Consider the following 14,633-nt stretch of genomic DNA (forward strand, 5'->3'; position numbering starts at 1 on the left):
GATAATTTATTATCATTTGTTAGATATTATAATTTTACATATAAATTTTTTAACTGATTATTATATATTATTTTATTTATATATGTTTTTTACTATATATATTTATTTGAATGTTATTATGGTAAAATTTTATTTCTCTTAAATTATTAATCACCGATATTAATTTATAAATTTATGCTAAAAATTTTATTTTTTTTACATTTTTTTGTTTATTTAAGTTAGCAAATTAAATTAATATGTCTTTTTAAGGGTTTTTTTGTGATTTATTGTCCATCTTAGATAGATTTGGACATTAATTAACATTCCTCTTATTTTCGAAATTTTATGTAAAAAATTTATTTATTTACATTTCTTAGTCAATTTTTGTGATTCATTGTCAATCTTATATATATTTGGACATTAATACACATTCTTCTTTTTTGTTTCCTTCTAAATTGTAAACTAAATTTATGATATAATCTTTAAAAAAAATTTAATCAATATAATCCGAATTATATTGATAGTTTATTATCATTTCTTATATATTACAATTTTACATATAAAATTTTCTAACTGAGTATTACATTTATTTTATTTATATATGTTTTTTACTATGAATGGTATTATGTTAAAATTTTATTTCTCTTTTATTATTAATCACCGATATTAATTTATAAATGATTGATTCTGATATAAAATTAATTATCTATAATATGTATTCTAAAAAAACATAGAAATTAAATAAAATCCCTAATGTGTTAAAAGTTAGCAAAAACAAAAGTGATATTTACCTTAATAGCAAGTTTAATGATTTTATTTTAACATTATTATGATAATTTAGTAAATTAAGAGAATTTTATTTGACGTTTGTCTATGTGTACTCTATTTAAGTAAATTTTAGTTTTGATTTTGGTAAAATTTACTATTCTGTTATTTTTATTTTTATTGTTTTTTTTTATTTTGAATTATAGTTGAATGAAAAATATTTTTGCTGATTTATCATTTAAGAGAGCTGTATTATGTCGCGGATTGAAAAATGTCATATAAATAAGTGAATATATATGATTTATTGTCATGATGTATTTTTATGTATTGTGTTTTGATATATTTAGATTGATAAATATTTATAAACATGAGGTTATTCAAACGACTTTAAACATTATCTAATTCTCGTGATTATATTTTTCATTATTAGTCACCTACGTACATCGCACGTATACATTTCTAGTATTTTAAAAACAAGAGATGTTATGGATATTATTAGTGTTTTAATTTAATTGAATTATTTAATTTTGGGTTTAAGGTTGGTGACAAGTGACAACACCCAAAATATGTATGTATAGATTGAATAAAAACCTTTTCTACAACAGTCGTGCGTTAAAACCCCTAGTCCTGCCGTAGAAAAATAAAGTAAAAACCCAAAACCCTTGACCTTTATTTGCCACTTAAGAAAATTAACAGAAGAAATGAATCCTTAGATTCTAAGGGTTGAACAACTCCTCAAACGATCTTGACAGAACAATTGAGTAGGTGACAAAAACCCTATATTATCCTTAATGATCTGATAGATGTTCTTGAAGCGATGGTCAGTGAGCAGTAGTGGGATAAGAGTTTGAAGTGTACTCGTAAATCTTTCTAAAAATGCAAGCTGGAAAAATTGCTTCGAACGGTGTCAAAAATCTATTTTTTTTACAAGCTCCCCTTAGCATCTTCTACATATAGTGATCTTTACATTCGTTGGTTTAACGTTTGACTGTAATTTATTAATGGAAAAACACTGTTGATAACGTCCTTTCTTGATTCATAGTACACTTTAATAAATGACTATTTCGACATTTTCCAAATACGAAATAAACGATCCATGTTACCAAAAAATAACTAGCTCTGAGCTATGTTTTTTTAGAAAAACATTATAATCTTCTTATGTTTTGTTTCTAGTACATGATGTGACAGACCAAATTTGTTGATAAAACAGGTAGGATCCTTATAAGATGTATAGCTTGAAACTAAAGATATCTTACTCAACCGTTTTCAGTTATGTTTTGATAAAGTGGACGGTTGAGTGGTATCACTCATTCAAAGATAGAACATGATGTTTCTTGTAGCATAAAAATTTGTGCGTTGTGAATAGGTATGCAAAATGTTTAAGTCGATACAGTATACTCTCTCTCTCTCTCTCTCTCTGTGTATATTCTATATTAAAGCTTGGAATCAACTGTTTTAATCTACTGAAAGCTCGAAAATGAACATCAATGCTTATGAATGTTCATACATGATCTCGAGTCCGTGAGCTCATGCAAGTAGAATATTAAAGCTCGCAAGCTAATAAACCAAAGTAATCCTGGTTCAAAATCGGCTAGAACAAATATTCAAGCATCTTTGAGCTCCACTCTAATTCGAAAATTCCATATGCAAACTGAATGATATTTTAATCGATTCGGGAAAAAAAAAAAACTAGAGAGTCTACTTGATTCACACGTATCTCCCAATAGAGATGTAATACAAATGGTTGTACACTAAAACATCATCAATCTGGATCTAATTTGGTGGTGATGGTTTTGCTGATGACTTATAGCCAATTTGACGAGATGAAATCTCAGGTTGAGATCCAATGATAACAAAGCTCGTCCCTACCTAAAAAAAAGGTTTGGTGGTGGTTTTGAGGTCGTCTGAGACAGGACTGATAATCACCACAACCGGATAACAATAGGTAAATGAAAATAAAATTTCTGAGAGCAGAAAGTAACAAGATTACAGCTAACAGAATAGAAATGCCAAAATTGGCTTCAATAAACATACGAGGTACTATATTGAAGCCTACCTTTTTAAATAGATGTGGAGAGAAGGCCATAAATTTTAATCAACCCTAACGAATTATCCAATCGCATCGAACAGGGAATATGAACAATGGAAAAGTATATGCATTAATGAATATTTTCACCAGCATCAAATGGAGGCACCAAAAAAAAACATCAGGATCATCTCCACATTCAGCAATGTATCATGTGTTCTTAAAAATTTTACTTCATCACGAGCACTGCTACCTAGAGTCATAAGCATGTAACACGAATCAAATCCTGCATCAATGGGTGAGATTCACGACGAGGTTTTGGGACAATGGCTCGTATAACTAATTCGCTGATGTCCAATTATCAAAGTAATTATGATGTTAAGGACATTGACTCTGCTACAAACGTGTGCACATGTATATCCACATTCTGGTGAAAGTCATAATTTGCAGAAGATAAAATGACACACAGCTTAAAATGGTAAAATGAAACTTGCAAAAAATGTATTACATATGAAACATAAAAAAAGGGTATGATACTACAATTACAATGATAATAAAGAAATCACTTTCTTTTACTCTTTTTCTTAGCTCTAATCCTTTATATGGAGTGGATAAAGTATACACTAGATTAAACCTAAAGATAACATTATAAGCAAAGGTGAATTCCTAAGTGAAAAATGACTCCTCGTCTTTGACATGCATATCCATGGATAAAGTGTAAACTAGATTAAACCTAAAAATAACAAGTATAAGCAAAGGTGAATTCCTAAGTGAAAAATGACTCCTCGTCTTTGATATGCATAGCCACTAATCTTCAAACCCATGTGCTAACAATGAATATCACATATGCTGATTAAGACATGTATAGAAAAAAATTGAATGCAGCAGAAGAGGTATCAAGCCTTAAGTCCTTAACCATGCAAAAAGGATAGTCAGGTAGTTGTGCAATGAAATAGCCAGGGAACAGGAATCACACAGATTCACATACCACAAGAAGATAGTTGGCTTTTCCGACAAAAAAGTATCAATAAATTAACACAGAAATGTTCTTATTCATCATTTTAAAGCCACTTCTGAGCAACTGGATGTACAGTGCCATCAAGTGCAAAAACTTAACAATTGCTTGAAAGATTCAAAAAGAAAGTACATGCTGACAAAATATGTCTCGTAAGATAGTTATCCTTTTGAGAATTGAGCACAGAAAGATGGTTTTACAATTCAAACAAAGATCATAAATATTGCCTTCGGTTGCAGATCAACCTCCCATCAGTTTAGGCAAGAGAGTCCTTTTCTCTTTGCTGTTGGTATAGCTCCTCTCTCATTCTCCTTATCTCAGCTTCTTTCTCCATTTTCTCCTTCTAAAATTACAGCAATACATTAAGGAAGAAACGAACTCGGATCACTGAATAACTTTACAATTAACAGTGTCTTGACACGAAGTTTCATAAATGGAGTTCAAAACTTGTAAAATCTCGCTTTTTTAACATTACATAAAACCAATATCTTACAAACCAAAAATGCCAGTGTTATGGATTAAGAATTCAATTTACGATATATATAAGCATTAAAGAAACCAAAACCTCTTAATTCCGTTTCTAATAAACCAAGTAGGACAAAGAAATGCATTATTCAAATAGAAAGAAACTGGAAACCATTCAAGAAAAAGAAACCCCCAAATCCAAAACCTAAAACAGAGAAGTGATACTTATTGCATCAAAAAAGAAGTTAAAGCAAATAAAACCGGAAACCCATCAAAATTCAAGCAAAAAAAAAAGCAAAAAATCAATGGCATACAGATTCAGAGACTCTGCGAGCGTATAACACACCTTCTCGTCCTGGCGAAGGGCAATATAGACATGGACCTTATCCATGGTCTGCCAAAAAACGAAGGCTGCGAATGTCATACCAAAGAAAGTCGCTACTTTCACCATGTTCCAGTCTGGATAATTCAACACGCAAATCCTCTCAGGTGGAAGATGGAAATCGAATTTGCCGTAAATTGCTGTTTTTTTTAAGGGCTTTAAATTGGCGAGTTAAAACCATGAGCACGACATCGTTTAGTTCAGCTTTGAATTTTTTTATGTACATATTAATTGTTACATAATAATGGTTGGGAAAAAAATTTGATTTCAATTATGTCCCCATGGGGTTAAATTCGGTTTCAGATTGGGTTATAATTCTAATTCGGTATATTTAATCATTTATAATAATAAATAATATTTTTTATATAAATAATAATATTTTTTATATTGATGATTTAAATAAGAGTATGTTTCATAAAATTGGCTCGTCAGACCATCTTATAAAAGTTTTTATGTATAATAAATGGCTGATATACATGGACTAAAATAATTTAAAGCCCTTAAGCTTAAACTTTCCCGAATTGCTGTTAATTACATTTGCCTTGTTGTAGGAAAATTGTCATGTTTCTTTGTAGCTAACTACCCACTTTGGTATAAAATATTGCTAAGTTTGGCAAACTTGATATTCCATCCACCTACTTCAAATTTTGATGTAATGGAAATCAAAGGATGGTGGGTTTGTCCCACATAGAAAAAATAAATTGATATATGTTAGTTTATATTGTGTTATATTTTAAAAAAACATAAAAATGATTAGCTAAAAAGTTCTCTTGTGCACCTTAACGCAGAGAAGGTGCAAATCATGTGTTCCATATTTGAACTGGAAAAGTGCGATTTGGATGTATCGAATCATGTGTTCCATATTTGAACTGGAAAAGTGCGATTTGGATGTATCGAATTTTGGACTGATCAAGTCAAAAATATTCTGTGCCACTTTTTGGATTTATGCAGTTAAATCCTAAACCCACATCTGAAGGGGACAAATCAATTTTAACAAAATTGTATTGTTACATGTCTCGGTTTGATTTTGTTTTTCCATACATGATATTCATATTATATTTGTTTTTCCATACATGATACTCATTTTGTAAATAACATACTTATTCCGATTACAACTTTGTATTTCTGAGTTTGCTTATGTTATTAGCTATTTAGCTAACAATTACATCACTAAAGATTGTGACAACTATGGATATTTTTAGTAGCACAAAATATGAATTAAATATAAAATATTTTCCTCCTCGAATAATGATCTCTACTCGATGTTAGACATAATGAACATTAAATCAGTTGGTTTATGAAGATAAACCTACAAAGAGACCACTTACTTTAGCAGTATTTGTGAGAACCGATTTTTTACTTTTAATTAGAGATGTGTAAGGAAATTTAAAAAGCTTAGGATATTGGATTCGTGGGATAAAGGTGAATTATATTGTAAATCCTTGTATTAGAAATATTTTATGGAAAAATCCTTATAGTCAAGAGATTTATTCATGCAATTGTACAAGTATATTTTCGAAATTTTGGGTAAGAAATATAGCAAGATTTGGATATTATCATGCAAGGTTTAGAAGGATGAATATATGGACCATGTAAGAAATTCGAAATTTGTCTTAGATTATTGTTTTAATTATGGTGGTGCTTAATATGGGAGTATATGCAATGTAAGATAAAATAATGGAGCAAATCTTCATTCTCCTTTGAACCTCATTTTCGAGCCATTGGATTAGGATTTTGGGGAGCTCGATTTGGTAGAAAAATCAGCATCTATTGAAGGAGTTTTGGAGCCAAAATTGTGAGATTTATGCCAATCTTGAACATGATTTGAGTGCCATAAATAACTCTCTCTCCTTCACCTATAAATACCACACCATCCATACTCATTCTCCACCCCAAATTTCGAAATTCCTGGCTACAATTTTCGAAAATTCCAGCAGCTCCTCTCTAGCCGATATACTGCACAAAATCGTCTCGAGGTTAGGCTAGAAATCGAAGCCGAAGCGCTGCTCAATCGAGAAACAAAAAAAAAGAGCAATCCAACTCCAGCCAAGCATCCATGTTTTTCTAGCATTCAAACACTGTAAGTGGGCTTGTTTTTAAATTTAAAGTTTCGGATTTGTGCATACATGTTTTCGGGTTTTTTTTTTTATAAAAGAACAGTAATAAAAAATTCGGTCGAGCACCGTCTCCCGTCTATATGTTTTATGAAATTTTGGTACGTTTATGCGTTAACACTTTGAGGATTCCCTGAAAATGAGTGGAATTCCAACACGGTGGGATAGAACCGTTTTATGGACTCACCCCCTTAGAGGATTAAAACTTACAGTGTGTTTGGCAACCAGGATTTGAGAGGATTTCATGGGATTTGAAATTGGATTTGGAAATTCAAGTATTTGAAATTCTTTTTAGTGTTTGGTTTAAAATTTAAAAATAGTATTTACAAATGCATTTCTTGTTTGGAGAAAAAAAAGATTCGAATTTGGAATTTAAAATTTTACTAAGCTACCCTTAGAAATCATATAAACATCAATAACCTAAAGAAGTTTAGAATTTAATAATTCTTCTCTATTATTTGTGTTTGTAAATTCAAAAATTAATTATTATTTACTAATCATAGTACACATAAAATAATAATTAAAAAATCGTCAAACAACTTCAAACTTTAACATAAAATTAATATTAAACGTAAATAGAGGCTTTGTTAATTACTATAATTTTTATTATATTAATCAGTAAATAACACACGAAACTTATAAAATTTCAATGAAATCTTTCAACTTTTAAAAAAAGTTAAAAGGAAAAAAGTCTTAACCATGCATATGTAGGAACTTTTGGTGGAGAATGATATGTTGGATACAAAAATAATCGTATGTTTTTAAAATTCAAATCCAACCAAATCTTATCAAATTTGATGGGATTTGGATATACTCATTGAAATCTCATGAAATCCCATAAAATTCTAAACAAATCTGAATCTTTTTTTTGTCACCTTGCCAAACAGTAAAAATAGGATTTTGAAATCCAAATCCCATGAATCCTCTCAAATCCTGGTGGCCAAACACACTGTTAGGGACTGACGTCAGTAAACCGTTAAAGGTGAAAAATCGCAATATTGTTATGATATGAGTATGATGTTACAATTGTGAAAAGCATGTTGTATTTATATGTTGCTTTCGAAAATATTATAAAATTTTTATGTTGTGATCGATATCCTCCACTTGCTGAGTATTTCCAAAATACTCACCCCCTTACAACCTGTCCCAGAGAAATCCGAGGAGGAAATCGAGGAGGATGAATCGGACCAGTTTTGGGACTGGTGAATTGCGAGACTTCAAGATTTAGATTAAGTTTAAGTTATTATTATTCAATTTACGTTTCCGCATTAACTCTGTCGCTTTTTTTAAAATTCGGTATTGTAAGACAATTGTTATTTCGTTGAGATTATGATATATAAACTGGTTGCGGTTTACACTGTGCTACAAAGGCTGGTTGTTTTGATTGTGTGATTGTTAAACAATGTCGGTGTCAATCTCGAGCCTCGGGGCGTCACAGTATTTGGTTCAAATGTACGGAAAATACTAGAGAATGGTCCAAAAGATGGTGACAATATTAATTAAAGTCATCCGAAAACTCCATTGAGTAAGGCCATATGTTTCAGCTAAGAGTGCCGACTGGAATATGACTGCATTTTTGAGATAGTCCAATATAAACTGGTTGCGGTTTACACTTAGCTACAAAGGCCGGTTGTTTTGATTGTGTGATTGTTAAACAATATCGGTGTCAATCTCGAGCCTCGGGGCGTCACAGTATTTGGTTCAAATGTACGGAAAATACTAGAGAATTGTCCAAAAGATGGTGACAATATTAATTAAAGTCATCCGAAAACTCCATTGAGTAAGGCCATATGTTTCAGCTAAGAGTGCCGACTGGAATATGACTGCATTTTGAGATAGTCCAATAGAACAAGGAACAAAACCACACACTAACTTACATATTCCATATATCTACCAATATTTGCACGAGATTTTGCTATCTTTCGAATGATTCAGAGATTAGTTGCACGAAAAATTACTCTTGTGTAGGAAATGGGAGGTAAAGGTCGCCTTTTCAGGTATGCTCATGGTGCCGACATGTTGCTGATGCTAATCGGCACCTTAGGGATCTAGGGAGATGGGCTAATGTCACCACTTAATATGTTTGTTCTATGTGGTATCATTGATGAGTATGGGACTGCTAATCTGTCTATCGCTAACGAGGTGGTGGATAAGGTATACCTTTTACTTTTGAAAAGTTTGTAGATTTTGATTCTAGTTCTCTTTTTGACATAAATTATTAGTTTTTAGTTGTTTTTTTCATGCAGTGCGCGCTGAGGCTACTGTATGTTGCTCTTGGAGTTGAATTGTCAGCATTTCTTGGTATGCAGATCATTGTTTTATATATGCATTCTTGACTTTTTCTCACTCAAAATGTTGGTTGTATGCTTTTACCGAGGGATTATGTTGGAAAAGAACAGCAGAGAGACAGAGGTCTCATATACGAACGGAGTACTTGAAATCGGCGCTTAGACAAGAAGGTAGTTTCTTTGACAGTCAAGGTGCTTCATTCTCCACTTTCAAAGTAGTTTCAAGCATCTCTGTGGATGCACACTCGATTCAAGGTGTTATAGCTGAGAAAGGTTTATTTCTCGCTCGATCTTTGTTACGCTTCTTGTTTCCTTTAAATGGGTTGTTTTTCTGATAAAATGTTGGTTTGATTTTGTTTTCTTGGTTTTTCAGAGTGAGATACCTAACTGCCTAGCTGAATTCTCTGAGTTCATATTTGGCCTAGTGATTGCCTTTACACTTTCTTGGAGACTTGCATTGGCTTCTATCCCTTGTGCATTGTGTTTCATATCTCCAGGAGTGGGATTTGGAAAGTTAATGATGAACATTGGGATGAAGAACAAAGATGCTTATGATGTTTTGGGTGGTATCGTGGAACATGCAATATCCTCAATCAGAAATGTTTAGTCATACGTTGGTGAATGTCAAACACTTGAAAGTTTCGGAGGAGCTCCTCGGGAAAGCATGAACTTGGCATTAAGCAAGGTCTCATGAAAGGGTTGATGATCGGTAGCATGGGGATTATGTTTGCTGCTTGGGCGTTTGAATGGTGGGCTGTTAGCATTCTTGTCCTTGAGAGAGGAGAAAGCCGTGGCGCGTGTTTATAGCAGCAGTTTGTGTTGTTATTCGAAGACTGTGAGTCTGTGAGCACATTTATTGATAACAACACTGCTTTGCTTTTATACCAAGAATTTGTATCGATTTCAAGCATTGTTTTGTGTTACTACAGGTCGTGTATGAGAGCGCTTCCTAATATTTCATTCATTGTAGAAGCATCAGCTTCTGCTACACGGATTTTCGAGATGGCGGAACGTGTTCCTGAGATAGACTCTCAGAATTCAAGAGGGAAAGTTTTAGGATATGTACATGGAGAAATCGACTTAAAGGAGGTTTATTTCAGTTATCCATCAAGAATGGACACACCGGTTTTGCAAGGATTTAACCTTAAAAATAAAGCTGGAAAAACTCATGACCTGGTAGGAGAGAGTGGTTCTGGAAATCGACATTTATTTCGTTGCACAAAAGCTTTTACGATCTGTCAGTGGAGACATATTACTAGATGGACACAAGATATATAAACTGAAACTCAAATGGTTAAGATCCAGATGGGATTGGTGAATCAGGAGCCAATTCTCTTTGCAACATCAATAAAAGAAAATATTATGTTTGGAAAAGAGCACGCTTCCATAGAATTAGTTATAAACGTTGCTGTCTGCAAATGCACATGATTTCATTTGTCATGTTGCCACTCGAATATAAAACTCAGGTAAACTTCTTGTGTAATTTATATTCATAAAGTTCTGATTTTATGTCATCAGGTGGGGCAATATGGATTTTCATTATAATGGGGACATAAACAAAGGATTGCTATGGCCAAGGGCGTTGTTTAAGAATCCAAGAATTCTCTTGCTTGATGAAGCTACAAGTGCCCTAGATGCAAAATCTGAAAGAATAGTGCAAGACGCCATTACTCAGGCTTCACAAGGAAGAACGACGATAGTCATTGCTCGTCGCCTCACCACAATCCATGATCCTGACATGATCGCGGTCGTTCAATTAGGGAGGGTCGTCGAATCAGGTTCACAAGATAAACTGATGCAAATGGGAGATAATGGAGTTTAATCAAAGATGGTGAAAATGCAGAATGAGTCATCCAGCCTTACCGTTTCACAGTTGAGAAACATGAGAAAAACAAGAAAGGGATGAAGGATGATGCATGATTATACTCCTAAATCTTACCACAGTGTAAGATCAAGCTGGCAAAGCAGTCCTGTTTCGCCATTTATCCCTGCTTTAACCATGAGCGTGGTTCCTCGATACGCATGCTTTCATATTATGACAGTGACGATGAAAAGACAGATTATTCATATTCTCAAGACATTTCCGCTTGGCGCTTACTTAAAAATTAAAATGAATGTACCTGAATGGAGAAGAGCATTTCTTGTATGTTTGGGAGCAGCAAGCTATGGAGCAGTCCAGCCTGTTAATGCTTGTTTCTTTGGATTCGTAGTCTCTTTTCAAATGACAGATCAAAAATAAAATCAGATATCAAAATTTTCTGCATGATCTTCTTATCCATAGGTGTTATCAGCTTCTTTGTCATTGTAATCCAAAACTATAATTTCGCGGTCATGGGAGAATGACTAACAAAGAGGATTCACGAAAAAGTTCTTGAAAATATTCTCACTGTCGAGGTCTCCTTGTTTGATCAGGACAAGAACACAAGTGCTACAATCTGTGCTCATTTGGCCACAGCAGCCAGTGTTGTTCGATTCCTATTCGGAGATCGAATGCCTTTACTAGTTCAGGTATGTACAAGTGCTTTTGTGGCTCACACTTGGGCTATTTATTACCTGGAGAGTTTTGATAGTGGTGATCGGTATACAACATTTTGGTAGATTGAGAAATTATCAACTCAATTCATCTATTTTATATAACAAGTCAGGTTGAACCGACAAAAATGTAAATACAACCCTTATTAATGTGGTAAATGTGTAAATGATTAAAGGCATAATCTAGTTAAACATTTTGATACATGATAAATTTAGAGATGCATCTATAATTGGATAATATAGATGTTCAACTATACATGTACTCCGAATATCAGTCATTTGAGTGTTCATGCAATAGTAGAATCAAAATTTACTTCGAACGAAACTTGTGGCAAAATGCCTACGGTTAAAAACTAGCGACATGTCAAGATCAAAATTCGAATTGGTTCCAAATGGTCCATGATGTTGCCGAAGCAAAGGGCTTGGAACCGAAGCAAAGGGCTTGGAACCTCGACGTGCTACCTACTAATGGTATTTTATTTGTCAATATTTTTTATCGAGTATGCAGTACGAAAATAGAACAAACGAGCTTCGAATATCAATTAAAATGGGAAAAATTATCGTGAACATGGATTACTGGTTTAAAGAAATAGGGAATGTTAGTAGCTTAGTAAGAATCAACTGGGTATTTGTTTCGGCTCGGGCGATTATTCCAATCACACTTCTTGGATGGACTTTAAAAATGTAAACACGAAATTACGTTATTAACCTCCACCAGCCTATGTTCCTTCACTCGAAACTCCAGTGTTCTAAAAAACTCGCTAAAACGGAAAGTTTGAAGCTCGGCAAAAATGTCCTGTTTCGGAGAAAAACGGTTAAACTGTAGTTTGATCGAATTAGGCGTAATTAAGACGTTTAATTAAGTGTATTTAAGCACAATTAATCACATCTATTTATTTTTTAAAAAAATGTTCGAAGGTATGTCTGTTTATTTCAAAATAATAAATTAAGTTTATAATTTAGATGTTTATTTTTTTTAATTTTAATTATGATTAAGCATGTCTGATAATGATTTGACAAATATTTAACATTTTTAAATGTGTTCTAGTTGCAAAAACAAATAAAAATTGTAATTTTGAGATTTTTATGCTTTTATAAATATGAGAATTAATAAATCAGACTTAAATTTATCATATTTATGTATTATTTTATTTATTTATTAGTTTGAGATAATTATAATTATACTAGAAAAACGTTTATTTACGCTTAAATTTATACTAATCTCACTTAAACTTGAAAAACTTAGAGCTCCATATTAACGTTTCACACTTTTGAGATCCTTTCCAAATTCTAGTTTTCTTCACTTATGATACAAGGGTCTTTTTGTATCTTCATTCCGTACTTGTCTGAATAGATATCATCGAACATGCAAATTGAAACACATAACTAACCTATATTCATTTTTTTGACCTTTTCAATTTTTTTATTTGCATTATTAGAACAAAAAAGAACTCGAAAATATATTTATATATATATATATGGATTTAAAAATAAATCTCTGTTAATAAAATTGACATTTAAAAATAATAATAATAATTCCATAAACAGTTCGTCATCTATATAAGCAACCCATTCTTCCTCCATCTTTTCTGTATCCACTCGTTCTAAAATTCTCTCTTTCTCTCTCCGGCCGGCGGAATGAAGCTCCGATTATGGCTATCTACATGCTCCTCCGGCTCCTCCGCCACCGTCCCAGCGCTGCCGAAAAATCCATTCTCCGATACAGCAAGCAGTAGCTGTTCTGATATTCTAACAAACTCCTCTATTTCATCAGCAACCAGCCTTCAGAGCAACCTCTCCCTACTAACACTCCCCTCCGTTCCATCTCTCCAGAAACTCTGCCTGTCGCCGGAGGACTTAGCTCCATCCGTCGATGCTCGCTTTCTGTTCTCGCTGCAGCCCAGCCGGGCATACATCAATTTTCTAATACTCCACGATAATCTCCTCTACACCGCCTCGGGGAACGAGATTAATGTCTTCGAAATCATAGACAACACCCTTGTCGACACTTTTAACGGCGAAAAAAACTCATCCGGTTCTGTGAAGTCCATCGCGTTTTCGAATGGGAAAGTCTTCACTGCTCACCAAGACTGCAAAATCCGCGTCTGGAAGATGAATATGTACAAACAACACAAGCTTATTGCTATTCTACCGACGCTGGAAGATCGTTTACGGAACTTCCTTTTGCCGCAGAATTATCTAAAAGTGCGACGGCACAAGAAATGCCTCTGGATCGAACACCATGACGCCATTTCGGGACTCGCGGAAAATGAAAACCGCGTGCTCTCAATTTCTTGGGATAAAAGCTTGAAAATCTGGCAACCCCACAACTTCCGATGCTTGGAATCAATCAACAAAGCCCACGATGACGCCATTAACGCCGTTGCTGTATCAAATGAAGGTTTGATCTACACGGGTTCCGCAGATAAGCGGATCAAAGTATGGGGAAAGGCAACCGGGGAGAAGAAACATGGACTGATAGCTGCTTTAGAGAAGCATAAATCTGCGGTGAATGCATTGGCGTTGAGCCTCGACGGGTCGGTTCTTTTCTCCGGGTCGTGCGACAGGTCCATTTTGGTATGGGAAAGAGAGGATAGCGCCAATCACATGGCGGTGACTGGTGCTTTGAGGGGTCACCGGAAGGCCATACTCTCTTTGATGAATGTTCAGGATTTGCTGTTGAGTGGCTCGGCTGATCGGACGGTGCGGATTTGGCGACAGGGTTACGACGGGAAGTACTGCTGTTTGACAGTGCTGGAAGGACACCAGACTCCGGTGAGGTCCTTGTCTGCGGTGGCGGTAAAGCCGCCGCAGGGGGATGGCGGGGAAGGGGTGGTGAAGGTGTTCAGCGGAAGCTTTGATGGAGAGATTAAAGTGTGGCAAGTTGAAGTGTCGAACGTAAATACTTAATCAGTGAATTAAGGGAATATGAATTTTGATAATCCCTTGACTATTTGAATGTTGATATTTATTTCATTGAAATTTGAGTTTTTACTTAGAAAAAGTTGATGTAAAATGTATTAATTATTGTGGAAATTGTAAAAATTATGGAAAATGTAGCTTAAAA

The 14,633-nt window shown here is 33.8% G+C and overlaps 2 protein-coding genes and 1 pseudogene across 2 annotated transcripts; 2 read left to right on the top strand and 1 right to left on the bottom strand.

The window, feature by feature from the left end:
- Nucleotides 1–3,794: 3,794 nt before the first annotated feature.
- LOC140836097 (uncharacterized) lies at nucleotides 3,795–4,801 on the bottom strand. Its single transcript, XM_073201506.1, has 2 exons — nucleotides 4,597–4,801; nucleotides 3,795–4,128 (listed from the first exon to the last, which is right to left on the bottom strand). The coding sequence occupies exons 1-2, from the start codon at nucleotides 4,699–4,701 to the stop codon at nucleotides 4,042–4,044; spliced, it is 192 nt and encodes a 63-aa protein (XP_073057607.1). The 5' UTR covers nucleotides 4,702–4,801; the 3' UTR covers nucleotides 3,795–4,041.
- Nucleotides 4,802–8,541: 3,740 nt separating this feature from the next.
- LOC140835662 (putative multidrug resistance protein) lies at nucleotides 8,542–11,684 on the top strand (annotated as a pseudogene).
- A 1,463-nt stretch (nucleotides 11,685–13,147) lies between these two features.
- LOC140836098 (protein JINGUBANG) lies at nucleotides 13,148–14,633 on the top strand. The gene has a single exon (XM_073201507.1). The coding sequence runs from the start codon at nucleotides 13,205–13,207 to the stop codon at nucleotides 14,474–14,476; it is 1,272 nt and encodes a 423-aa protein (XP_073057608.1). The 5' UTR covers nucleotides 13,148–13,204; the 3' UTR covers nucleotides 14,477–14,633.

The sequence above is a fragment of the Primulina eburnea genome, chromosome 7, assembly GCF_022965805.1.
Source record: "Primulina eburnea isolate SZY01 chromosome 7, ASM2296580v1, whole genome shotgun sequence".
NCBI lineage: Eukaryota > Viridiplantae > Streptophyta > Magnoliopsida > Lamiales > Gesneriaceae > Primulina > Primulina eburnea.

Excerpts from the sequence above, each read along its gene's own strand:
- LOC140836097 (XM_073201506.1), bottom strand. The coding sequence starts at position 4,701 with ATGGTGAAAGTAGCGACTTTCTTTGGTATGACATTCGCAGCCTTCGTT. Across the intron at positions 4,129-4,596 it reads CCCTTCGCCAGGACGAGAAG|AAGGAGAAAATGGAGAAAGA; the intron begins GTGTGTTATACG and ends CTGTAATTTTAG.
- LOC140836098 (XM_073201507.1), top strand. The coding sequence starts at position 13,205 with ATGAAGCTCCGATTATGGCTATCTACATGCTCCTCCGGCTCCTCCGCC.